Here is a 27,493-nt window from a genome sequence, read left to right as displayed (position 1 = left end):
AAGTCAGCCTTTTACAGGGCATAAGTAATCAGTGTAATACCTCTGTAGGTAACACTGTCACTCCACTTGCAATTTGAAAGTAGTCTTACTACTTTCAGTAGTAGTAGCTTCCTGTGAAATTGATACTTAGTCAAATCCTTAAGGTGGAGCTCACCTTGCTTCTGCTAACACTGCAGTCACTCTAAAGCAGGGTAACCATGACAGGAGAGAGGAAGGGTTTGTTCATGTGCTAAATTGTCAAGTGTTGCACTATCACTGATACACCAAATGCCTTGAGATTTACAGTAGAGTGGGGCATCCACATTTCCCTGTTACCTTCTGTGCCTGGAAGATCCTTTGAAAGTTGTGGTCTGTGCCTCTGATTTTACCCCTTCTGTGTGAATGAAAGTTGCTCAGAAGATTGCATCTAACCTGATAGACCTGAATTATATTGAAGATATTGCTGACAAATTGACAATGTTAGGATGGAAAAGCCCTGCTGATCCAACACTGATTTGGTCTGCTTCCACCACTTAGTTAATGGTTTGTTGCCTTCTGCCTTTTACAATGTAATTTTCCAGAAACAGTGCAGAAGGTTTTCGCAGCAGGTAGGTGTCATATCAATCTAATGCTATTTTATGAAATTTAAAGGATTAGTCCAGGTTTTGATCTGTTTACCTTTCTTCTGTGTTTAAAAATGCTGACCGTGAGATTGCCATAAATACTAAAAGGCAATAGAAATCTTTATTAGGGCATTAAATAACATTAAGAGATGGCAAGTATAATAGTGATGGTATTTAGCAAATATAACAGGGTCCTAAAAATAGTTTGTCAGTTTCATACAAAAAGGATTTTAGCAAGCCGTACATGACTCTTCATTTCTCTTTTTATCAAGGATTGGCAAGAGCGAAGTCTGTTCCTACAAAGACTTATTCTAATGAAGTTGTCACATTATGGTACAGACCACCTGATGTTCTTCTTGGATCTTCAGAGTATTCAACTCAAATTGACATGTGGTTTGTATAGCTTTGTCTAGTTCAAAGTTTTGTTTTGAGTCAAGTTGAAAAAATGTCAGCTTGGCTGTTAAATAAGTAACATATATATAAATAAATACATAAATACGTAACATTCAGATACACAGCCTTTGAGTTTTTGTATTTAGGAAAAAAAGCAAGTCTGCTTCTCCTAATGACAGGGTAACATGGTATTTTACCATGAACTTTAACAAAATTGATTAATTCAACATCTGAAGGAAGAGGATATAATATAACTGACACAGGTTTTGTTTAGTCTTTGACAGAACTTCTGTTACTTCTGGTACTACAAATCTTTCTAAATTAAAATCTTTCTAAATTAAAATATTAAATATTTTAATAGTAATGTGTGGCTAACAACCAATAATTTGTTTTAATTGAAGAGAAATCCTGGAAGTCTTTACAAGCTGAAATTAAAAGATTATTTCTGCTTTATCTTTTTCTCTGTCTTTATAAAGGGGTGTCGGATGCATATTTTTTGAAATGGCATCAGGAAGGCCTCTTTTTCCTGGTTCAACTGTTGAAGATGAACTGCACTTAATTTTCAGACTTCTTGGTAAATGGATACTTTTAGTAATGTTAATGTTAACTCACCATATTTGTATGAGAACTGTGGATCTTTATCTTGGAACAGTATTATATATTGCATTATAATCAAAGTTATGAAAATGATTCAGCTGACTGTACAGCTGAGTTTGCACAACATAGGGCATATTGAATGTTTTTTCCCTTTTTCCTTTAAATTACAGGGTTAAATGCTTTTTTATGTCAAAGTTGCTTGTTTACATTTTTTAAGTTGAATCTGTTGCTGCTTCTAAATGCAGGAACTCCATGTCAAGAAACATGGCCAGGCATTTCTTCCAGTGATGAATTTAGAAACTACAACTTTCCTAAGTATAAACCACAACCTCTCATCAGCCATGCACCAAGGTACTTTGTGTTTTATTAATAGAAAATATGCATCCCTGTGGCTTTGCATATTCCTAAGTGGGAATGCATTTCCAAGTATAATCTGCCACTGAATGGTGTAAAACTCTTCATCAGTTGTGTTACTGTGGGCAGATGATAATGCAAAGCAGAACCTGTTACTATGTGATTACTTTCTCTAATATCATTCTTAGTATCACAGCTCCTTAATGACCTGTGGAATGATAAACTCCAATTAATAATGTCTCCATAGCAGGAGAATTGACACAGCATTTCCTAAAGAACAGAAATTCTCTTCTGGTTATATACTAGACCCAGGCCATTTGTTAAAATGGTTTCCTTGAGCAGTTTCTTGTAATCATTTTAAAACCATAAAGAGGAAGATGAAGGGTCTGTGCAGTTATTCTAAATAAACTTAATAACAAAGAGATTCGTTGTCTGCCTTGAAGAAGATCTAACATTGTATCCATCTAGTAAATGAGTAGTATTAATCTTAAAATAAATAATTTTAAATATTCAAATAAATGATCCAGGTCAACCTAGTAAATGACAATCCAAACTAAGGATTTCTGTGTCTCCAGTGTTTTCCAAATAGTCTTGTTCTGAGATATTAGGACTCATATGTATTCACATTAACATGAATTAATGTTGTTTAGGTGAACTAATTTCCATATTTAGATACAATTTTCAGGTTTGATATAATTTAATTAAGTCAGTTCCTCTGCAGTTTTACTTCTGTAAATACAATTCAATAACTGTTTTAATTTTTAAAAATATCTTTCTTTTTAGGCTAGACACGGAAGGAATTGAATTGATAGCGAAGTTCCTTCAAGTAAGATGTGTTTTGTGGCTTTCCTATATAAAAGCGCAAGTTTTGAGTTCTAATATATTACATACAAAACGTATTAGAAGCCAAAGTATTTAGTTCTGTCTTAAAATGGAATGTGCAGCTGAGTCTGTAGTGGATGACAGATGTGAGAAGAAGTCTGTAGTGTGAGAATTAATTGATGCTTGTTTTTTTTTTCCCCCAGAACTAATTTCTTCTCTTACGACCTTTCATAAAAATAGAATTATTCTGTGTTAGCCCTGAAAACACTAAATCTCTTGTGAAATACGGTATTAAACTAGAACTTTTAAATACAAGTGCTAAATTTCTTTAATGATTAACTGAGCTTAGTACTAGAGAAGGAGTTACTACGGTGTAATATTACTATTTGATGCTGCAACTGTATTCAAAAGCTGAAGTGGTATGTAGGTTTAATCTTTGAATCTGTATTAAAAATGAGCTGGAAGCAAGATGGAAGGCCAACTCCTGCATCTTTGAGTAGATGCAGCACTGTAACTTATTTGTGTGCAGCTTGCCTAGAAACATCTGCATCCTTGCCTAGAATTGCACAGAGGCCAAGCAGGAGGTACCTAATCACTGTACCATCTATAAATGAATATTAGGTGTAGTTTTGACCTGTTTCCATTTACAGAAGTTATTTTTACTATTTTAGCAATCTTGTTATGTGTTGACAGTACTGATTTTGATAAACCATTAGATAGTCATGTGTGAAATGAAAGTAATGAAAAAAAATTGTCCTAGTGAATTATGGGAAATGTTGAGCAGACAGAACTCTTTCTCCCTTTGATGAAATCACTTGATGCAAAGAGATTTTTAATGGAAAACAACACACTTGTATGCTTTTATATTAATAGTATGAATCAAAGAAGAGAATTTCAGCAGAAGAGGCCATGAAACATGCGTACTTCAGAAGTCTCGGAACAAGAATACACACTCTGCCTGAAAGTAAGAGAAGTAGTAAAGTAGCAGAGTATTGTTAAGATAGTGCATTAAGGCTAAGTACATTTTGTAAGGAAAAACTCTCTAATGTATTAAAGAAGTCTGATATCTAGTGACTTAAATATTTGTGAATTGGAACTTTTTTTTTTATCTAAACTATATGATTAAGAATATAATTTTGGTCAGTAAAACACAGTTTTACATTTGTACATGAATTAATTTCTTTGTTACATTCCAGGTGTTTCAATATTCAGTCTAAAAGAGATTCAATTGCAAAAAGACCCTGGCTTTCGAAATTCCACTTACCCAGAGACCGGTATGGAAAGCTTTATATTTTCTCATGCTTGCTAAAAGAATACTGTGCCAGAGGCATTTGGAATTGAAAAATGCTTTGTTAAATGGTTTGTGTGAATCTACTGAGAAAAAAAAATCCAGAATGATTTACTGAGATTCCTGTACAGACACATAAGCTAAGTGCACAGAAAGATGTGAGTTTTACTGGGCATGGGCAGGGACTGTGCAGGTAAGAACATTTTGGGGTTTCAAACTGGTACTCTATGGGGGGTTAGAGGTGGCAAAGTGAAAAACCAATGCAGTGAGTGCAGTTAAAAGAAAGATGCTGATGCTGATTGAAGCGCAAGGGGTGTCGCCTTGAAGAAGGATGAAGATCTGGATAATAACTTAATACCGCATTGTGCAAATGCTTCAGTTTCTTACCATGGTCCGTGTTGTGTTGCAGGACATGGGAAGAACAGAAGGCAGAGCATGCTTTTCTAAAGGGGGCAGTGCAGAGTCAAGCCCAAGCCTATCCTGTTGATCAAGGACTCGGATCCAAAGGCAGTGCTTTCTGTTGGTGGACTTGGAATCGCAGTTTGTCTACACTGTCCTCTTAACAGTGGAGTCTTTTTATTTCCAACCTGCAAATTATGTTTTTATATTTGTTGTCACAGTGTGACAATTTTTTGTACAGTTGGTTTTAAGGTCTCCTCTGCCACTAGAGCCAGTAGGTTACAGCTGTTGATGTAACTGTAGCTGCAATTTTTGTGCAGGACTGAGAAACACAGTGCATTATTTATTGCGGAATCATTGCTGCTAAATAACTACTGTCTGTATAGTTAACACAACAGTTCCATGCCTGAAGAAGTTGCAATGGCTTTATAATATGTGAATGCATCTGTTTCTCTTGATAAAATGTTCTACTGCTGCGGGGTTTTTTTTGTATTTCTTAAACTGCAGTGTTTCCTGGAATGTAAGCATAGCTTTGCTTGGCTATAGGTGAGCCATCTTTAATGCTCTAAGTTCTTGGCACTTAATTCCTTATTTAACATTGGAAGTATGTGTTGAAATAGTTGAAAAATTATAATGCGTATTATGTTTTTGAAAAGCACATGGTGTGAAGGTTGATTCAAACAAGTGAAAAGTAACTTTAATTTGCTCTCAGATCCTATGTTAGTTATTGATAAATTGGAGCATGGAGGCTGGACATTTTGTCAGGCTTACTCCAGCATAACATATTTGCACATTGTTGTGCATATGGGGCCTGCAGAAACAATAACTTTTTTACCTTGTTTTTAACTTGGAAATACAAATAGTAAAAGGACAATTCATATATGTTGGACCCTGGCTTACTTTTCATTACAGAGGAACAGGACAACTAATTACACAAATATGGGAATAATGTCACACTTTCCCCACTTTGTTCCTCTCCCATTTGTGCATTATTCACTTGAAATCAACTGGAAAGATGCAAGTTTGTACTTGAGAAGAACTCACTATGCTACAGAGCTTTTACAATGGGAACTTAGAGAGTTTTTCAGATCTTAGATGTTACCTGTTTTCCAGAGATAGTAAACATATTACTACTATGCTTATGCATCTCAGTGAGTATCATAAGTACACCCTTGGTGATGGTTACAGTATTTTTAAGCATTTGTGTTCACCTTTATGAACCTATTTGTTTAGTGCATCTTAAAGAGACTGTAAATCTTTATTGGTATATTTTGAAATGGTCATGTAAATCTTTGGCTGGTATATCATGAAAATAGTCATAGGTAACTTAATTTTTCCTGACATTCACTGTAAAACGTTCAGGGGTCCTACCATTTCTGTTCAGGAAATCTTGTAGTTTATTGTTATTTAACAGTATTAAGTGAATTTTTGTATATTTCATTTTAACTTTATTTGTGAATAGTGATTGTGGCATGTTTGGGGGTGTTTTATTAATATTTCATTGATATTAGTAAATCTGAATTGGGATTTTTTTTTTTTTTTATTTTATTTTCTGGAAGAGAGAAATTCATGTGTAACGGTGACTATTGGACCACTACTGCTTTTCAGCATTTGTAAACCGGTTTTACATTACATCTTGTAGACCTAACAAACTGCTGTTATTTCTAACTGACCGACCTGTATTAATATTGTACTTTTGAAAGTATAAATATTATGTGGAATTCTTTGGTTTTGTTTTGAAATTTATAATAACAAAAGCCCTGTGTTGTTAAAAATACAGACTAAGTGAACTTGCGGTTCTTGGGGCATTGTTGGCAGCGTTTAGCGAGGTCTGTGTGTTGTGGGAGCCCCCAGGGTCACCTTTGGCTTCTCCTTTAGTTCTTTCAGTGCAGAAGCAGTGGCAGTGACGTGGCTCACCCGTGGCTGAGGCTGCTCAGAACCTTCTCAGTAGCATGGTCCAGTCTCCCTGCTGGTGATCCAGCCCTGCGTGTCACACGGCCTGGGAGCGTAACATGAGGCTCAGACGCGGGTTGGGCTCACCTGATCCCGGTGCAAGCGCTATGGGTGTGGCAGAGGCACATTTGGCACTGATGAAAAACCTTGTCCTGAAATAGTTGTTATATATATTTTTATAGTTGCTATGGATCTGATCTAGATTTTATACCAACGAACTTTGTAGGAAATACGTTGTAGATGTGACAGTGTTGAAGAAAGAGGTGTCAGAAAAACATCTTTTTTTACAGAAGTAGTGAAGATAGACTGAATGTTCACTGTGGATAAATGTGGGATTTAGCATTTCTAGAACAGTAGTACTTCATAGGTCATAAAAGAAAAAGTAATAATGTGACACTAATGAGTAAAGGACTTAAAGGTTTACCTGGTAAAATGAAGTGCATTAATAAACTTAGAAAGGGATCAGCCACAGCTAACAAAAGGATGTTCCATTTTAAGTAGGAATTCAGCTTTTTTGTTACAGATGAAAAGATCCTCCATAAAATTAAAGCAGTCTGTTCATAAATAAATTTTTTCTAAGGATCTACAAGTGAATCTGTGTTCTTCATTAGGAGGTAGCTTTAAAGAACATATTTAAAAAACTTGGAATCTGTTGTCAAGCCAGTTTGGGGCTTTTTAAATTGTGTGTTACTGAAGTTCCTGCATCAGCAGAGACAGTTCTGTGGCAGTTGTCTGTTTGGGGCAGTAGTCAGCAAGTCTGAAGTTGCTGGGCATCTCTGACATTCTTTCTGTGGAATTCTGTGCTCTGCCTCCCATCTGGCAGAGTCAGGTACTACAGACTTGGTTTCACTGTCCCCAAAAAACGTAGAAGTGTTGGCCTTTTTGGGAGAAGACCACAGGAGTGTAAAAAACCAAGCAGAGAGTCACTAAAAATGGATGACTTTCAGTTTGGTGTGACCACCTTTGCTTGACGATGAGTGATCAGTTAATGAGAAATGGCCTGCATGTCATGGCTGATATTAGGTAGTTATCTTTAGGAGATAACTGGTGTGTCCCACCTAGCCCAGGGTCGGGCTGGCAAGGTGTGGGTGTAGGTGTGTGTCAGAGTCGGGTGGGCTGGAAGCCAGGACAGAGGCAGGTGCTGGTGATGTGGTTGCATTTACATGCAGGTGAAGGTTGAAGAGGAGAGAGGGTGTGTGGAGGATGGGAATTGAAAGGACAGGGTGGGAGATGGAAGGGGCGAACAAACAGCTCAGCAATGCTCTAGTGGAACATGCTTCTCAACATGGCTGTGTTATTTTTGTGCTGCTTTACCACAGCATTAAGTAGCCAGAGTGTATCCCTGAACTGGGCAATAAAAGTTAAAATAAACAATTATTAAAAGAATCAACATACTTTGTATTTGCAAATCATTTGAAAAACTGCAAGGTAGTATTCTTTGGGCTGCTTGCTTGTTGTTTGTGCATGAGTTTTTCAGTATAATAAAAGTTCATTGTTTCTGTTCTGCAATGTTAAAATGGAATTAAGGTTAAAAATACATTCTGCTATTGAGGACAAAATATATGAAAGGTATGTTGTAAATAGCTGCAGGCTAAGTATCATAAACCCAGGAAATACTCAGAATTAAGGTCAGACTTCAAAGAAATCCAAACAAATCAGGGTATGGAAATACAGAGCTACAGCACATGATGACACTGTAGAGAAATCAGAACTTACCTTGTCTGTGACATGATCATTTTGTCTGATGAGCAGAGTTGAAATAATTCATGCACCTTGTTAGCACATTTCAGAAATTTTGGCTTTAAAACAAATGTAACATCTCTATGAAATGCCTTAATTTTGGGAAGGAACTTGAATGCTCATTTTATGCAGTTCAGGGGTTTTTATATTTTCAGAGATTGGTCTGTTAAAGATTTAATGCTGTCATTTGGCCTTTGTGTACATCCGTGTATGTCACCAGTATCCGATACCAATTTAGGAGACTGGCAAGATGACAAGTACAATTATGAAACATAAAGGAAGTATGTAGCAGTTGGAACATTGTAGGTAAGCTCTGACTGTACAGGTGGGATGATCGTGAAAAGTATAAAAGCCAAGCAGGTACATGGGCTTTGGAATTTCTACCGTGTACCTTCTTTCATCAATGGAGTTCAGCTGCACAAAAATCATAGTCCCGTTCTCAGCCATGGTGGGATCCTGTTTTCAGAATTGGGATTAGAGTTCATATATTCTAGATAGGTTTTTTAATCTCTTGTATGTGACTTTGACTGGGCAGTCCCTCTCTAACTGATAAAATTGATGGCAGCGGAAAACGTGAACAAGTTCTGATTACTTTTGCATGTTTTCTAAAATCCCTTAACTCTAAGTTCTGTAACTTTAGAGCAAACTTAAACTGTGAATACACACATACACATGTGCTACTGTGGTAAAGCACTGCTTAATTTATTGTGCTGGCTGCATCCTTCAGGCTCACTCAAGAAGCAGGCCTGCCTGAGCGCATCACTTTCACGGTCCTCCTAATGAAATATCAGTCTTACTTGGCTCAGATGCCCTGCCTTGAAATACATTTTTCCCCAGAGTGCTGTGAAGTTCCTTCATTTGTTGCAGTGGGATCTTTCTGCTGATGGAATTACTATGGCTATGGATTGCTAACCAGGGAAAATGCTCTTCCCTGTGTCTTCTCCAACATGCTCCTGTAGAGCACCTCCCTTCAGGCCTTGCATGGTAGCGTCTGCACTGTCACCTGCCCCTCCTCTTTCACACTCTGAACTTGTTTTTTCAAAGACTCTTCTTTCCTTTCTTCACTGTCTTGTAATTTGATTTGCAGGAGGGGGTAGCTGGCCTGGAGCCATGTTAGGAATAATTAAGTTTACATTTATGCATTTGCACTTCTTTCAGAGTGAATGTGAACTGATGGAAATCTTTTACAAAAGAACTCCAGCACATCCTAGAATCCTCTCTCTGAAGATGCTTTCTTCAAATACCAGCCCCTACCCAAAGCAGGCCATGATGCTGATTGCTCCAGAGTCCTTGCTGGAGGTTCATTCTGCTTTTTTCATTTAAATAAATTCATACTGCTTCTCACTCGTGCTGTCAGTCTCTTTGCCCTCAAGAAATAGGTTTGTACTCCATCTGTGCAGAGCACTCACGCATTAATTGGTAAGAGCAGTTATAGTTTGGGGCTAAAATGGATTTTAAAAGTTGTAGTTTTCTGAGGACTTTGGAGGGTTATGCTTAAATCTGAGGTCTCTGTTTGTTTATCCTACAGGATATACTGACAGTCTGAAGATCAGAAGGGAATAGAAATGCCCTTACATAAAAGACTACCTGTACTTACTGTGCCTTTACTAAATTCATTTGCGTGTCATGATGGCTTCTGAAGATGTTTCCCGTAGGCACGAGATCACACAGCCTTTTAATGCAGAGGGTTGTTCTGTTAAAATTAACCCTGTAGTCTTGTTGGAAAGGACCACCTTCCCTTTAAACAGAAAGCTTATTGACAGTTCTTCACTTCTTTGATAGGTATTTCCAGATGGGTAACGAGCCTGTCTGATGAGACCAGTTTTAGTCAGACAAAACAAATCATTCTTTCTTGACACTGTGGATGTGTGTCAGGTCTTTTGCTATAGTTTATCACCTATCACTGTTTTCCCCACCTTGGAAGTTTTCTTTAGAACTGAAGCTGCTTACCTGTGCCAGGGCAAAGGTGTGCACAAGCTCTTGGCAAAGCTGCCCTGTAGCTGTGGCCCTTCTGGAGGATACTTGCTTTAATGAAGAAACAAGGTGCAGGTAAGCCAAACATACCCTAATTGTGCACCCAGCCTGTATAGTAACTGGGAACTTCTTGTGTATTGCTGAAGCACGAATAAAGTACAAATCTTGTAATAAATCCCCCAAGTATCATCAATTACCAAGAATACTGAAGAGAGAATAACTCCCATTTTGTTCCCCAGGATTGTTGACCTGGAGCTCTCTCTGCCACAGAAATACTGACACTTCCACAGTATTTATTTAAAAACATTTATTTGATTTTTCTCTACAATTAAAAAGATACCTGTTAATAAAATTCAGTAGATTACCGATAGAATATTTTCTTCAAAGCATAAGGCATAACAGTCAAGTGTTTCATATAAGTGTTAGACTTGAGAGGCTGGACTCTATTTGTATAAATACTTCCCAATAGCAAAAATTTTTTATTCCACATTATTGACTGATTTAGAAGGCAGATTTTAACAGCCTACTTATTTCAGCTGAAACGACAACTAGCAGATGTATTTTCTTGCTATTTTTATTCTCTCAAAGATGAGAAGACATCGCTTCTTCCCACTTTCTGTCTTCCATTGTTTATTGGATTCTCTCAGATCCTTTCCAGTATTTTTTTCAAAAAGGACTTTGTCCCAGAATTGTTGTTTTCTGCTATCATTAAAAAAAGTCCAAAATCATTTAAGGGATGGAGGGTGTGTTGAGCCTTTTGAGAAGAAAGAAATCCGCCTTATTAATAGTAAAACCTTGGAAGAAATAAAATAATGGGAATCTGGGTACTTCTAAGAATCTCTTCTCTGTCACATAGTCCCTCCTCTCATGATCATCTGGTTTTTTTGTAGTGTAATATTCCATACTAGTATGTTTTCATCTTTTTAAACTCATAGTGAGAAACTGTCTCGATGTTGGGTTCTCCTGTTAGCTATAGTGGCACGTACAAGACAAGTCTCTATGCTGCTGTTCATGCCTTATAGGTGTAACTAGATATTCATTTGTTTTTAAAAATGAGGCAGGAGTCAGCTCTCTGTGTGAAATAATTGCCTCTCTGTAACTTGTTAAGAAATATTTCATGTACCTGGGAGGAATGCATTGGAAGATAAATGTTCAGTCTGCAAGCCCTTGTGATTTATCTCCACTAACCTTGTCAATCTCATCAGTTACACACTGCCCTTTCTTCCAACCTATTCTGATTTTACTTTGTATAAAATTTGCATTCACTCATAAATTTTGCGTAGGTTCATCTTCTCTTTTTGACTCAGTGGGGTGGACATCTTGAGCTCTTGAAACGCTGAGTCGAGCAAATGACGTCCCAAGTGCTTCATTTGTTCTCCTCATGTTTGGCATTCAATTGCTGTCTTTATCAGCTGGTACCTACATGGCTACAGCAGGTTTTTATCAGTGCAAGTGGAACTGTCGAGTAGCTTTTTGTTGTACAACCCAGGAGCCTGAGGAGAATTCCTGCTGTCTTTTGTCAACCACCTCTGCCCCAAAAATGGCTTTTCAACATCAGAACTGCATTAATAAAATGTTTATTTAGCACCTTTCAGGTTGAAGGATCCAAAAGCACTTTACAAATAACTACACACATCATCACTGAAATGCATCCAAGCAGAAAATCAGCAGACAACTCACTGCATACATTTCAAAAAGAACAGACCGTGGCCAGCTGCTTGGCCAGAAAGCAAAGTTGAGGTTCAAATGACCTGTCACAAACAGGGATCGGATTTGGGGTTGGCTTTTAAGGTCTCATCTGAAAAACTGACACAGTAAAGCTGTATTCAAGCCAATTTAGCCACATCAGGAAACTGAAAATTTGCATCAACCCTGCCAGGATTAGAGTCTGTGGTGCCAGGGAGTCTGGCCTAATCCTAACCTGACATTTAGATGACTAAACCATCCCCTCAAGGTAGAGGACATACCCAGTAAATTCAAATTGCAAGTATATGGTAGCACAGTGCTGTTTTTTTCATCCAGAATTCAGCTGTTTATACATAAACATCCCACATGTAGAGTCTCTGCCTCTTTGCAAGCACCAGGCATCAATTTATAGACCTGTAACTTTTAGCTTTGGGGGAAGGGGAAATGTGGCCTCCAGAGTAGCTACAATAGTCTTTCCAGGGAAGTAGTAGAAGGCACTTGGCACAGCTGAACAAAGCACCTGGAAATTATCAGGAATTATCCTCATTCCTTGGGAGGACAAAGATTACCTGCACTCTTTCCAGCCATAATGTTGACAGTTCATAAGAAGTATAGGCCAAATAAATTCTGAGCAATGTCTCCTTTTCTACAGAAGCGCTCTCATGAACATACACAGCCCAGTTCCTCCTTGTTGCAATTTGACAGAAGAGCTTGGGCATAAATGTGTAAATGTGGCTTTGTTACTCTGAACTACATCCCCTGGCTGTAGCAAGGATTATATTTTCCACTTGAGCAAAGGAAAATTATAAGGCTATTTTAATACAATTTGAAAGCACTTAATACAAAGTTATATTAATACACTGCATTGTATGGCCTATCAGTGGAGAAAATACTGAAATACTACCATAGGGCTGTTCAATACTAGTTTTTTTTCTTCCAACTTTTTATCTTAATACTAGAAAATATAGAAATCATTTACTTGACTTTATGCAAAAGAAGGCACAGCCGGTTATAGTTTACACAAGCGCAATGCATAATATGCAGAAAAAGGGATTAAAAAGAAGCTTCACATCCCTAATAGATACATTGTTACAATCCATTAAGAAAAGTACTTCATCCACAACAGAAGTGTTCAACACTTGAGAGCTATGATATAAAAAAATTATAATTCATTTAATGCATAACAGATTTATATATACTTTTATATATAAACACTGTTGAAAAATGCTAACATAATAAAAGTAGATTATCCATGTAATGAAAAGTGCAAACCAAAGTAATAAAGGGTTTTACAATGTCCTTCTCATGACACAGGAAAAACTAGCCCATAGGAATGAAGTGTTAAATCCACCAATACATCCTTGGTGTGATGAGGCATCATCAGGATTTCTGAGCATTTGGAGAAAGCAGTATTGGTGAAGAGGCTCTGTCCAGACTGGGGAGTGGCACCGGTATGTGACCATTTAGCAGAGTTGGAAACTGTAAGAGGCCAAAAGGTAGAAATTACTCTTCATCTCAAAACATTCAGCCCAAGAAGCACATGGATTTAGCATTAGCAACTGGCTCCAGATGCTTTCAAGACGTGTGATGTTTATACAGTAAGACCCATCTACCAATTGCCTGCATCAGCCATTAGGAATACAAGATAGAGGACAAAACCTGAATCATTTGTAAATGCACGAGGATATAAAAATCTGTTACTGGCTATTTTTTATATAAAAATTCACATAATACATTTATCATCATCCTGAAAAAGTGAACACTATAGAGCAATCACTACAGAGCAATCTTTGCCATCCATTCTATTTCCAAAAATATTTTTTCAGTCGACACATTACTAATTATAATACATCCTTTCAGTCTTTCTTTTCTGCAGGAAAGAGTTTGGCAAAAGAGAAATTTCAGATGTAGTTTTAGGGCAGAAAAAGTACAACTGGTGATACAAAGTTTGGGGGAAATTACTCTCAAGTAATTACAGTTTCTGTATTCACTCAGAAACTGCAAATTAGCTACACCATTCAGAATGCGAAGCAGAACTTATATTCATTGATTGTCACCTGCTGCTTCAGAAGTGCTGTGCAAGAAACTTATCCAATACAGAAGCCGTATATTCCTAGTTCATGGCGGCATTGTGACTGCACCTTGCCTGCAGGGTGGGTATTGACTAATACTTAACATCTGACCTGAGAAAAAGTAAAGCAGGTAGGTGGAATAAACTTGCTGCAGCATGAGGCAGGAATTATCCCAGTGGTAGATACTGATCTGGCCTCGAGGCCCATCTCCATGAGCTGTGCTGGATTTCTGTTGGCTTGAGGGAGACAGCTGAACAACTTCAAGCATCTGGTGTATTTTTACCCCTTATCAGATCAGTCCTTGGACAGCCAACTGTGGGGTAACCACACCCTCCACATGCATATAATAACGTGCTTGTAACAAGTTTCCTCTTCCACTCAGATGGTAGTTGGTGATACCTGTCTTCCACCACTCGCGTAAAGCCGGGCCGAGCAGCGCGGTGCATGCAGGGCACCATGCTCCTGCTGTGGCCCAAACTGGCTGATGCCTCTGCTTTAACCACACCAAACCTCAGGAAATGCTTCCATCACTTCTGCCAAGATTCATTAAAATGCAGAACCTGATTACAATGCATGGAGCGTGGGCTGGCCTGTGCAGGCAGCCTGAGGAGAGCTTTACCCTGATGCCTACACTGGCTGACCCATAAATTCTAGGTGGGCTTGGCTGGAATCCAGCTGTGGTTTTCGTTTATTATTTGCTGTTAAAATAAGGCTTTGTGCTCTACAACTTGTCATCATGACCTTTGTTTGTATCAAACATCATTTATAAGGCCCTTTGGGTCTCTCAGCAGGGAAAGCCAAGGCCACTCCTCACTTTCAGTTCCCCCAAAGAATGGCCAACATATGTTTGTACAAGCTCATTCCAGGTCTCAGCACAGGCACTTCTCAGGTGAAATGTCTGGCTGTTTCTAACCATGTGTGCGAAACTAAGGTCCAGTAGGGATTAATGAGTTTATCTGAAACACAAATAAGGAGTCAGGAGCTCCATATGCAGCTGGAGGTAGAAAGACTGACTGTCCCAGTACCTGAGCAACTACTTGAGCTGAAGCCCAGCCCTGGCTCTGGGCAGTCAGCCTTCCTGAAGGTTCAGAGACTAACACAGGGTCCCTGTCTAGCAGTAGCCTTCACCTCTGTTAGTGCTGGCCCTCCACAGCCTCCACGGGTGTTCATTCCAGGGGTGCACCTTCAGCTGTGCAGATGGCCACTGGGCTCCTTGCCAATCAACAGGTCAACATAATTTCTTCTGTGACTTAATGAATCAGCTGTTCTGCAGCAGTTACAGCTGGAGCTGCAAATACCATGCCCACTATCTTCTTCCTGAGCCTCAGGCAAATGCTGCAGCTGAGTGCTGCAGTCATTGTGGTTTATTTAATAACTTTTGTCTTTACCACACCTCTATAAAACTTTGAGAATTTTACTCTGCCAATACTCAGGAGAGAGTTGGCACAATGCTGCCTTTCTGCTGTTATATACAACAAGGTCATGCTCAGAGGTGTGTCCTTGGTTGAAGACACATGGACAATTGCAGGAGAAGTGGAAATGGAGCCTTTGGTTTCAGAGAGCCTTGTCTTTCTGAGTGAGAAGCAGCTCATTAGGATAAAGGATAAACCTACACCCACCTCACTGGGTGAGACCCAAACTGTCTTGGTTTTCCCAGAGTCTGTGTTCCAGCCCTCTCCTGCAGGTCACTGACTGGTCTGCACTTTCTTCCTGCAGCTCTGAGAGCTCTGTTACCTGCTCTCTCTGGAGTCCAGCATTTATTTCTTTCCTTCACACAATATACGTGTGCTTTCTGCAGCAGACACTGCCCTGTAGGTTCTGACTGTGCTGCCAAGGATTGGAAGAGGGTACATGTAAGTAGGCCTCTCTTTAAAAGTGCCTGTTAATGCCTGTATTTTTTTGATCTGTTTGAAAAGCTCCAGACTGATACAAAGAGATGTTCCCACAATATCTCTTCCATATGCGTGCATTTAGCAATGAAACCTGTGCATTGGGAAGACCTACCTGGAACAGAGTGTTTGGTCCCTGCAGCCTGGCAGGACTCAGAGGAGCAACAGGACTGAGGCTGCTCCAGAAGTGAATGCTGGACAGCAGCGGGCTGGGGGTCAGCAATAATCCATTGGGGGTCTGCAAGACAAAAAACACACACGATGCACATTCAGCACTGCTCCATGCAGCACTCATCACCCCTAAAGCCTTACACAGCATCTACTGGCTCTGTTTTCCAGTGAATTCCGATAATACAGCATGGTCAGCAACAGCTGCCCATCCAGCCCTGCATCCTGTCTCTGGATACCTGCACATTTCATATTCTTTCATATGCAAATTGATTTAATTTCTGTTTGCTTAATGAGATGCACAGTTATTGTTTATTTGAACCACACTCATGCAACTGTGTAACATACAGAATAATACCACGTGTGCCCCAGTGCCTGCCAACACCACCTAGTCTCCTTCAGAGTCAGTTTTTACCTTTTGAAGGGCAGCAATTCCTTGACCTGACTGCAGCTTTTGAGGCATTACTACAATTGTGTGTGGAGCTGAAAGTCACTGCTGACCTTTGACATTTACTCCCCTGATGGCACCTCTTTGTAATGGAAGAGGGTTCAAGAAGCTGGCAATACACGGGCTGAGCAGGGAGAGACAGGTGTATGGGCTGGGGGCACAGGGGCACAGCAGAGAGCACAGCTAATTGTTTGGAAAGAACCAAAATGGCAAGAACTTAGAATCCAAAGCTTTTCCCATCTCAGAGGTGCCTCCTTCCAGTGCCAGAATGCACAAGAGTTGCTGGGATTGCCCTCAGCATTCTTAAACCACAATTGGAGGGGAGGTAGAGTCAGAGCACATGCAAATCTTCATTCAAATGAAGAATTATGTGAATTATTCTGTATCCAGAAAAACTTTTATCATGCCGAAAAATAACACGTGACACTTTTGAAAAAAGTATTTGGCATAATGAATTCATCTCACCAGTAATTTTGATGCTAATTATCAAAATCAGTCCTATTTAGCAAAGCACTTAATGGAATGTACACACTTAGCAAGCAAGCATGTGCTTTGCTGTGTCGAACAACTGTCTCAGTGCTCTGCTGAACTGGGGCATCCTTTTGTCCAGAGTTTAAAATATGTAAAGAGAAGACAGAAGATAGAGAGTACCTGCATCTCCCTGTAGTAACCAGCAGGTCATATATTCTGGTGCTCCCCACCAGGCCAGAAATACAAACTTCCCACGTAGGGCAATTGCAGCCGGGGGTCTCCCTTAGCAGCTGTTGACACCAGGGCCCATCACACCTGCCCTCTGCCAGACCCTGCAGACAGCAGGCTCACACAGGCACTGCCATGGCTCACATGCATTTTGAGTGTCAGATTCATCTGGCAAGCAGTGCCCGAGGCATCGGTTGCGGTGTTTGGGGCTCTGTGCAGCCGCACGGGAACACAGACCTGCTGTGACGTGCTTGCACTGCAGTTCACAACAGGGTCAAACAGTTAGTTTGGCACCAGCAGAAGAGATGGGAAAGACAAGGAGCAGCAAACATTAAAGTTATCCTGGAGATTATGAAAGGCTGTTTCATACAAAGACCTTGGCTGCTCTTGAATGGTTTTGCTAAGGAATCTCAGATGAAGTGGGGTTCGTGGAGAAATGTGCAGGGAAAGGACCTTGCCACCTTCATTGTGATAAAGAAGGTGGATCAGAAACAACCAAACCCCATGGAAGAAAGTATGTTTGTCCCACGGAGTAATAAACCTGTGCTATCACTGAGAAAGCAAAAGGTATTGATTCATAAATCAGCAAGTCATAGAGTACCAGTCAGGGCTGGGATATATCTGCATGCCAACAAAAGGGGCAAAGAGTGGGTGGAGGCCTGGCAAGGAGAAGACATCAGTCTTGATCTCATCAAGTGACAGCTCTTGTCAAGAAAAAAAAAAAAAAAAAAAACAAAAACAAAAAAACCACCAACCAAAAAAAACCACCACCATTTGACAAGCATGCACTTGTCAAGAGCCCTTTGCAAACACTCTCTTCCCAGGAGCAGGAAATCAGCAGCACCAGCAAGAGCCCCTTTCCTGTGCCACGTTTCAAGCTGGTGCTCCATTGGCAGGCAGTTACCGGTGGAGATTTATGAGACAGACAACACACTGAATTAGGTCAGGATAAATACTCAGATCTACTTACAGAAGAGCCTACTAACCTTAAAACCAAAGATGTAAGTAGCTAGACTCAACAACATTAAACTAAGGACACCATGCTGTGGCAGCTATACCAAGAACTCCCGCAGTTAGCCTCCATTCTTTATTTTTTTCTTTAAGAAGCTGCAGATATCCAGAACTCAAAAGTGCAGTTCTTGAGGGGGCCTTCTGAAAATAATGAGGAAGACTTAGAGATGTTTATTCTAGATGTTCCTAGATGCAGCCAAAGCAAGTCTTCACAGAGATCTGAAAAACTGAGTTACCTTCCATTTATCTCTCGAAGCACACTAACATGCCTAAAACAGTGCTAAGCAAAAGCTCATATCCTATGATGAGCAGAGCACTAATGTCTGCAAGTTCTGACAGAACCAAGAGCCAGCCAAAGGAAGCCTCCAAATCTGTTTAATATTTAATGTAAAAAGAGCACAGGACCTCCCAGGCTTGTTCTCAATATTGCCATCAGCCAAGTATCAAAACCACCAGAGGAAATCTAAGTGTAAACAACACCACAGGACAGCCTATCCCTAAATTACATGCAAAAATTGATGTGTCACTTCATTTTCTGCCCACATGCAGCCATACATCTGGCATTAGATGTTGAACCCATTGGGAAGTTCCTACTTGTGAAACGTCATTGTAATCTAAGCACAGGAACAGTTTAAATAGAAATAATTCATTGCACAGAGAGGATTTGTTATGCAATGATGCTCATGGCTACTGACTTCTGTGACAATGTGTGTACATATAATCTTGTCACTTCCAGCTGTTAGAAAGCACACAAGTGCTGTCACACATTCATTTCTGTTCTAATATTTATTGTGTGTATCGTGTGCCCTTTCACAGCGTTCCACCTGAGGGTATTCCTCATGACCCGCAGATACAGTAGAAAGCCATGTGAAATATCCTCTCAGGCAGCAGGACCTTCTCAGAACATACATCACTCCTGGAGCAGACATCCTTTTCTGCACCTGCCCCTGGCAGCAGGTGTTTCACACTGGGATCTGATAAATCAGAGAACATTTGAGATATGATGCATGTTCCTTGGATAATGGGATGAACAGCAGATTTCCTGTCTAAATTATGGCTTTAGTTATTCCGAATTGTGATATTACCGTTATCTGAATACAGCTGCTATATAGTTTTCATTCTATATTCACTAGGACGAGTGTTTAGGATGCAGGGTACTTCTTATCAACAATAGAAAAAGAAGGCTAAAGGAGAGGATAAAAACTATGTTGCTGTATAGCCAAAAGTTTAAATAATTAGACCCAGGAACTACCCTACACAGATGCCATATGCCTCTTCTGTGATAGGACAACCTGTAAAAAGGATTTGTGATAGCTTTAAGTTGGGTAACACTCATCACACCCTTAGGTATCCTCCCAGCTAAAGCAGTGCCACAAACCTCAACATAATTCCTTTTCAGGGCAGTAAGTACACCAGTTCATAGGTGCATGGGAAGGTTAAATATTCAAAGAAATAATTACAAAACCAGGAAACAAATCTCTGTTCATCCTGTGGTTTGGGGGCAGCAGCAGATTAAAGTGGGTTTGAAATAACTCACACTGTCATTGTGTCTGGTTGGCATCTGATGTTGTCAGATTTGCTCCCTACAAAAAAAAATACTGTGGTTATACCACAGTTAGAGGTTGTAAGTTTGTCAATGCATCTCAGTTTTGGTTTGCCACACTTCTGTTCTTCCTGCCAAACATAACTTCACTTAAAGGCTTTATGATGTCAAAAATGACAGGTGTCAGCCCACAGCTCTTCTTGGTGGCACAACTTTGTATCTCGGTGGCTTACAGGTGTGCCTGAGCTGCACAAACTCACTCTGCAGCCAGCTGAGAGCAAGTGCTGTGCTGGCTGAGAGCACTTGCCAACACTCACTTCTGCCAGGCCCTTGTGCCATGCAGGCATACAACACTGCCCACATCAAACACCTCCAACACCTTCAAACAGGGAAGAGGTGATGTGATTCTGGATACCATGGGTCTTCTAGGCACTCTGAAGTGAGGGAGGGCTTGTAACACACCTTTGTCCTTGTTTATTTACTGTCCAGTTTGCTACATTCAATGCTAGTATTTGCATCAACTGGTACTTCAGGGCTAGGGATCATGGGGGATAATCCACATTGGGATAATTTTATTCTTGGAATTTTCTTTGGTCTAATTTTGAGGTGGTATTGTAAGACAAAACTCACCAATGAACATACTGAGTCATATCTGTATTATTTTCCTCTTCTGCTCTGAACTCCTAGACTTTTTTTCATAGACTAGCTTGAAAATGAGAACTCGCTGTTGACATCACCACAAATATGTTATTAAAAAGAACAAAATAACCTTCTAGTTATTCAGTAGTTCTCTGCTGAAAGGAAGCTCTGGCAAGTACTCTGTGAATCTGTACAACTTCAGAAATTTAAACTGACTTCAGAGCCTGTCTTAGAAACCACTTAATTTGCTCTGTATTCAGAAATTAACAAAAAGGTCACACTGTTTGAATGGATGCAACATCTAGTAGAGAAATCTAACCAGGCACCCCACATGCTCAAGTTGTGACCTACAAAACCCCTGTGGTTTTTTCTTTTTGGCTTTTTCCTGTTTGTTTTGTAGATCTGGAGGCTGGTTTGAACTGATAAACAATTCACTAATGGCTGCCCATCTCCTTATTCTTTCAGGCAGTTTGTGAACCATGACGGCTTTTCCCACACTCAATTAGGAACAAACCCCAGGAGAAACCCACTTCCCACCTCTTGTTCAGAGCACTGCTGTGTTTCCCTCTTTCCTTTATGTTGGGGTTTTTTTCCCATCAGATGGTGACAGACCCACAGAACTAACACTGTTAGCCACATGGAGGGAATGCCTGGAGACAGGCAGGTCTTACCTGTGCAGTGAAAAAAGCTGGAGTCAGGGATCCCGAAGGAAGCGCGGGGCTGTTGAGGGCAATGGAACCAATGTCGGTGCTGGAGAGAATCATAGGTGGGGCAGAGATTTCCAAGCCTTTGGGTTTTTTAGCCTTTGGGGGAAGAGATGGGGATTTGGCCTTGGAGCCTGAGGAGAGGTTCAGAGGCTCAAGGGAATCTGAGTCGTGGCAACTGGAGTCAAGGAAGAAGCTCTTGTGTTCTGTAGGGAGGGGGGAGGTGGGAGACAGAGATGGTGACCTGGAGGAGGATGATGATGGAGATGAAATGCTAGCACTGTTGGGTAGCATTAAGGAAGATATTTTAGCTGATACTGAAGAGTTGAGGAAAGCAGAGGCAGCTGCTGTTTCAGAAGTAGAAGGCAACGACACCATGGGCCTTGTAACTTGTTTGTCTGTTTTATTTGTCACAAATCTGATAACAGTCCGGACTTCTTCAACTGGTGTGTTTCCTTCTGACTTCTCCAGTTTTTCTGTTTTGATGGTCTTGTAAGGGTCTGGCTGGTTCTGCAGAGAGTTGATAGTGAAAGAGGAGTACAGGCCAGAGTGGATATACTCATTACGGCTTGTGCTTTTCAGTGCTGACAAGCTGTGCTTGTGCTGATCCCTGCTCTCCAAAGGCATCTTACAGTCGCTGTCCTGCAGCAAAAGGCTCTCTCTGCTGATTTCCACGGCATGTGGATCCATTTTTAAAATCTCAGGAAAGGAGACAAACTTGTATACAAATTTTTGTCCGATCACTTTCTTGATGATGTTCTGCAAATACAAAGAAGGTGCTAGAAAGATCAGCATTTCAGAGGCAGCCGGTACTGCACACACAAGGGCAGGGGGCACTGCTCCCTCATAAAGCTATGCAGGTCCTTTTGTGGGGCTCCAAATGCTGGTCACCCTTGGCTTATTCCAATACCTCTCTCTGCTCAGCCAGCGAGTCCACTCCTGGCTCCTCATGGTTTCCAACAACTCCACAATCACTTGGTGACAAAGACCAACTGGTGGCCTGTTTGACTTCTGCTTCCTCTGAAGCAGCTTGGGAATATTTTCTTGCCAGTAAAAGCAATTCTGCTGCCTTGTGGATTCAAGCCATGCCACCACTTGCATTCCACAATAAATCCTAACTCCTTCATTCATGCCTCCTAAAACTGAGGATGAAGTACTCTCAGAATGTCTGCAAAGGACAAAACCAGCTCAGTCTCTTGGCCCCAGCTATTTACCCTCCATTCCTTACCACATAAGGAAAGGATTGAGCTAAACTTACAGTGACTGTCTTTCTGTCAATGATGATGAATTTACGTCTGTGAAAAACACAACCCCTTGCATGGGCTAGAAAAGTACTTGTGTCCTGCAATATCCCCTGCACCATCTCCAGGCCTGCATTAGCCTCAGGATGATCACTGGTGCAGGCAGAAGGTTTTCATCAGTCTAAACTGACTATGGAAATTAATTATTGAAAAAGCCCCATACCTCTCACAGGTTTGTAGAACCATTTATTTTTTTTTCTTGAAATGTCCCCTTTATGTAAAGAACTGATTAATTTTGAGACTTTTTATGAGCATCCTGTTTCTAGTCCTAGTGCTCCTCCTGCAAACCCAGGTTGGCTGCCTGCTCTAACACAATTCCCAAGGATTTAAGAGCTCCTCCACAAAGGCACTTTATGACACAGGCCTGGCATAGGGACTGAACATTTATCACCCTAAGCCAAGTGCTGCAGAACAAAAGTAGAAATACATCCTGAGATTTCTGTGCTAATTTCTCTCTTGTTGAAACCTCTGGTAGAGAATTTGTTAAGTTGCCTCTGAAAAACCCCTTCCAAGAGGCTTCCCTTTAGTCCAGCACATCTGCTGCACCTCCAGCTGGTATTCTGCAGACATCTGCTTTGCTGTACATATGGGAATGTAAATATTTACAGATTTCCTAAAAATCTAATTGGTTTTTTATTCTACCACAGCTTCTGACACCAGTAGTGGAAACATTTGTTAAACTGACTGAAAATTTAACAGAAAATTAAGGAAAAGAGACATCATCTTCCTCTATATATAGACAACACGTAGTGTTGGGCGCTTGTATTGCCTGCACTACACCTTGTTCAGTCACAAAAGCAAGGATCATTTTGTGAAAGATGATCTTGAGTATCAGAACCTCTTCTGTCTTTCAGCTGAGCTACTGCACTCTGTAATTCATCTGTCTGAATGTCCTGGCATTTCATTCAGGCACCTTCTTGAATACAAAACTAACCCTACAAAGAACTCTGGGATGCAGCTTTGCATCACAGGTCAGGAGCTGTGGCACAAATAGAGGATGTCGCTTCCCAAGTTGATAACAGGGATCTGTAGCAAAGAGAACAATTTAATTCAACAAAAGGTACAAACTGCCCTCTTCCATGCTGAATTGTACACACATCTACCCACCTGGCAGATGCTGCAGTGTCTTTTTTTGCCCTCCAGAGGTTCAGGACAAAGAGTTAGCCCACAAAATCTCAATCTGCATGAGCTTTAATTTCCGTGGCTTTGGGCTTGGCCTAGATTTTTTTTTCACTGCTAATTAGGTGCAACATTGGATGATTGCACTTTTTCTGCACTCTTGATATTGCATTCTCTTTCCAAAGAGCAAAATCTCCAAACTACTCACATAAGAAAAAAAACCCATCCCAATTGGATTATTGTTTTCTTTCTTTAATATATATATATTTAAATTTATATTTTAATTTAAAATAATGCCTGCCCTCAGCTCCTGGCAACTTTGAATTATTGTTAAATCAAGCACTAGCAACAGAGATTCTCCTTGGAAAATGTGACTGTCAGCAGAACAAGATTAAATGTATTTAAGGATTGCACTTTTATACTGATGCAGGTTTGAAATGGGGGAACATTGCTATAAAAAGCAACTGAACGGACTGGTGAGTTTATACTTCCTTTGTTATTATTAAATACAGTTATATTTTAAGAACATTGCAGTGCTGCTCCTCCAATTCTGTCAGCCTGCAGCAAAGGCCCACTTAACGATGGCTGGAGATGAAAAGATTCAAGTGCAGATCCCTCAAGCACTTTGCAGGCTTCTCTTAAATGCGTAGCCTGAGGAAATCTCCATCGGCGTGCAAGAGAAAATAAGGACACAAATTAATGAAGTGCCTCGGAAAGGCACTGACTTTTCCATATTCTTTTGACAAATAATTGAAGGTAAAAAGCAGCATATTTTTACCATCACCTCAGTGATCTGTCAGAATCATTCTGAGTTATGACAGTTCAAACCACAGAAGACAGTGACAGGCACCACAACAAGCAGTTTGAAAGGGCAAAGAATTGTGCCTTCCTGCATCTGCAGGAAGAGTAGATCACTTGCAGGACAGTAATTGTGTGTGAACATTTAGCCCTATTTTATTGTTGTTGTTTGAATTGTCTATGTGAATTCCCTCATGAACAGGCTTGCAATGAGTGCTAGTGGCTGCTGGCCAGGGCTGCAGGGAGGCAGGGTAGGACTGCTGGGTCCATGCAGCTGCTGCAGAGAAGAAATGAGCAACAGGGACAAGACCAGGGGCTCCAGTCAAACAGCTTAAAAAAAAATATCAATAGACAGCACTCTCTGACACTCAGAGAGAGGGCAGGCAGCAGGGAATGCCCCTCTTCTGTTGGCTTCTAGAACACTTTACACTTCCCCTCCTCTGCCCCCAGTGTGCAAAACATGCCCACCCCACCCTGCTGAGAAGTGCTTGGAAAGCTGCAGAGCCTGCTGCCTGCTCCAGCACATCGGCCATGCAAGTGAGCTCAGGCTTATTCACACCCCAGCACTTCAGGAACTCACTTTGTGAGCCCTTCCAAGCCAGCCTCACCCAAGAGCTCTGAATCACCAGCTGCAGGGATGGATCTCCTCTGCCCCTGTCCTCCACAGAGCAGCTGGCTGATGGATGCCAAAGGCTGATGGATGCCAAAGGCTGATGGATGCCAAAGGCCCGGTGGACTGGTTCTCCCTGCAGCTTCAACTAGACTATACTGGGAGGGGTTGTGTTAACTATGCATGTGCACCACTGAAATCCATCATGTTTGTGTTTTATTTTTATCAGCTCTGATTCTTGCTCCATGTTTGAGCCATTTAGAGCAAATGTGTAACTACACTATGAGCGTGACTGAAGCATTTTAGTGGCTTGGCCCAAACCTGTTAACTAGCAAGTTTGCTGGCTGCAGGAGCCACTTGGGAGACTGAGCTAGGATAGGGGATCCACTTCCTAGTCAAACTTCAGACTAATGAAGGATCTCAGGAGCAGGAAGACTATTTTTCCCTCTTTCCAGGAAGTGACCTATAATCAGGATGCCCGAGATCTCACAATTTATGACAGAGCAGAATTAACTTGTCTGTAGGTACTAAACATCCCTGGTCAGTAAAGAAGAAAGACCAGAGCTGTAGCTGCTGCTCCTAAGTTCCACTTGGATGTGTTGCAAGTTCCCTGGCTCTAAGAGTACTGAGGGGTAACAACACATGTAGGAACACAGGTTACGAATCCCTCCCAGAACTCTATCCAGGCTGCTTCCAGCTATTGGGACCCCTAGCCAGACAGAGGGCTGCTCACACTCCAGGGTCTGAAGTACATATGCTGGCAAGAGGCACCTGTGGCAGGATGGTCTGCTCTGAAAAATGGGAGTGTGTTTGCATCAGCATGTGCAGGCAGGCAGATTCTGCTAGCATCACAAGTTATGCAGTAATGCTTTTTACACTATGTGTGTAGAAGACAGATTTTGTAACATTTTTGATGCAGGCACAGGTGCTACTACACTGTGCACCTGTCCTGTCCTTTGGAAGATTAAGGCTCTCATTTAGCTGGATTTCAGTCTTTCTTCACTCACCTCCACCTGGAAGATAAAGGCTATTTCTCTGGCTAGCACCTATGACCAGGCTCTCCCCTCTCTCTACTGCAGGTCACTGGACATCCCTTTCCTCTCACGTCAAACGTGAACTATTTTATGTGTCTTTTTGAGGCAGGTGTTCTTGGGTTTTCTCTTCTACCCATCACCTCTTACTGAGTATCAAATCCTTCAATCCCATCTTTCCATATAGATAGCACCATATAACCATTTATGCTATTTCAGCCAAGCACTTTCTTGACTTCCACAAATCACTCTTGGGTGAAGCTCCTTCCAGTTTTCTACAAAGGTACTTTCTAATGCCCCTTAAAGTATTTCCTTGTAACACCTCTTACCTGCACCACTACATAATGTATAGTTGGTACTCCAGCAAACCACACTGCTGTTGTTTCACTGTAGGATTCTATTTCCCCTGAGATGTCTTATGAGAAGACCTTCCCAAAAGTAAAATAATATTTTTCATTATCCTGAAGTACATCCTCATTTATATCCTGAAGTTCAGAAAGCATCCAAGCAAGGGACCCTGACCCAAAACAATTCTTCCATGCTTCCACCCACACTTGGACATTAAAAATACGAACTAGTAACCAGGTTACAGGGTTTGACCTGTTATGGGAGGGCAGTGAATGCATTGGCACCTCTGAATCCTGAGAGCACCTGAGAAGCCCTGTCCCTGCACTGCAATAAGCAAAAAGCAGCCCATATTATTTTAATATTATAAATCATACTGCCAAGCCATCTAATCAAGTGGGCAGCCATTAACTGAAACTAAAACTGAAACAGACTGAATGAGACTCACTGAGTAAAGCCTCGGGCCACATACTGTTCAGAGAAGATGCAAAAATATTGAATAGCTGCTCATCACAGCATTATGTGACTATGTAATTAAAGATGCAGCATAACTCATGCAAACATTAGGGTTATCCAGGGAAGTGTGATTCTTTTATTTCCTAACTTCTGAGGACTTAAATTCCACAACTTCTACATCCTATTAATGTCAGTATCATCATGTAATTTCCTGGATTCACCCTCTTCCCTCAGAAAAAAACCTCATGGGAACCTCACTAGCTTCTCTCTTGTGGTGTCATCGTGAAATATTCATAGGGACTTCCAGTAATCTTGAACCGCCTCCCCCCCCCCCCCCCCCCCCCGCCTCCGTGACTTCCAAAAGACATGTGCCATTACAGCTACCATAGAAACAAAATAACTGAGTAACCTGAGGGAAAAAAAGAAACTTATTAACCCTATTTTTATAGGTATTTTACTTCAAGCTGAAGTGCTCTGTGTGGGAATAGTGCTGAAGCATCTCCTAGCCTGAAAGCATTACAAGAGATTTCCAACCGGCAAAAGTGTGTGACATGGCAGACACAAGCTGTAGGTAGAGTGTAGGATGCCTTTCCTCAGTGCTGTTATCTGTGCTGCTGCTCTGTTGAGGCAATAGGGGAAATGCATTAAATAAAAATAAGAGTGGGTGTTGGGGGGGAAGAATTAGGGGAACAAACGAAAAGGGAAATGGAGTCTTCAGATTATCGACAAACATTTAGCAACTATAATCATGGCAACAAATTACAATCAAGACATGCCATACTCTACATTTCCTGGGATGCTTTTTATGTGAATTTAACATAAATCTAGCCATCAGCCTCAACAGCATGTCAT

General features: G+C 40.8%; 2 protein-coding genes across 13 annotated transcripts in view; one reads left to right on the top strand and one right to left on the bottom strand.

The window, feature by feature from the left end:
- The window catches only part of CDK17 (cyclin dependent kinase 17), a 115,058-nt gene that overhangs the window by 83,287 nt on the left and 4,278 nt on the right, over positions 1-27,493 (top strand). For 7 of the 11 annotated variants that reach the window (XR_008430800.1, XM_053942023.1, XM_053942028.1 and 4 more), the window contains 6 exons: positions 875-995; positions 1,472-1,569; positions 1,838-1,943; positions 2,730-2,772; positions 3,642-3,732; positions 3,965-4,042. Coding sequence is in view for 9 of the 11 variants with exons in the window: in XM_053942023.1 (XP_053797998.1) it covers positions 875-995; positions 1,472-1,569; positions 1,838-1,943; positions 2,730-2,772; positions 3,642-3,732; positions 3,965-4,042 (537 nt within the window). In the remaining 2 variants the exon portion in view is untranslated. Of the gene's footprint in view, positions 1-874; positions 996-1,471; positions 1,570-1,837; positions 1,944-2,729; positions 2,773-3,641; positions 3,733-3,964; positions 4,043-4,465; positions 7,799-9,306; positions 9,473-27,493 lie in introns of those variants that run through there. The other 4 variants (XM_053942029.1, XM_053942031.1, XM_053942030.1 and 1 more) reach the window with 3 other exon arrangements.
- Positions 10,415-27,493, bottom strand: part of ELK3 (ETS transcription factor ELK3) — a 37,142-nt gene continuing 20,063 nt past the window's right edge. Inside the window, exons 3-5 of one of the 2 annotated variants that reach the window (XM_053942033.1) lie at positions 20,949-21,740; positions 15,885-16,007; positions 10,415-13,287 (exon numbers count right to left, since the gene is read on the bottom strand). In XM_053942033.1, the coding sequence (XP_053798008.1) occupies positions 13,189-13,287; positions 15,885-16,007; positions 20,949-21,740 (1,014 nt within the window). In that variant the 3' untranslated portion in view covers positions 10,415-13,188. The remainder of the gene's footprint in view (positions 13,288-15,884; positions 16,008-20,948; positions 21,741-27,493) is intronic. The other variant, XM_053942035.1, reaches the window with a different exon arrangement.

Source organism: Vidua chalybeata, chromosome 5 (genome assembly GCF_026979565.1).
Source record: "Vidua chalybeata isolate OUT-0048 chromosome 5, bVidCha1 merged haplotype, whole genome shotgun sequence".
Taxonomy (NCBI): Eukaryota; Metazoa; Chordata; class Aves; order Passeriformes; family Viduidae; genus Vidua; species Vidua chalybeata.
This window is presented reverse-complemented; position numbering and strand designations above follow the sequence as displayed.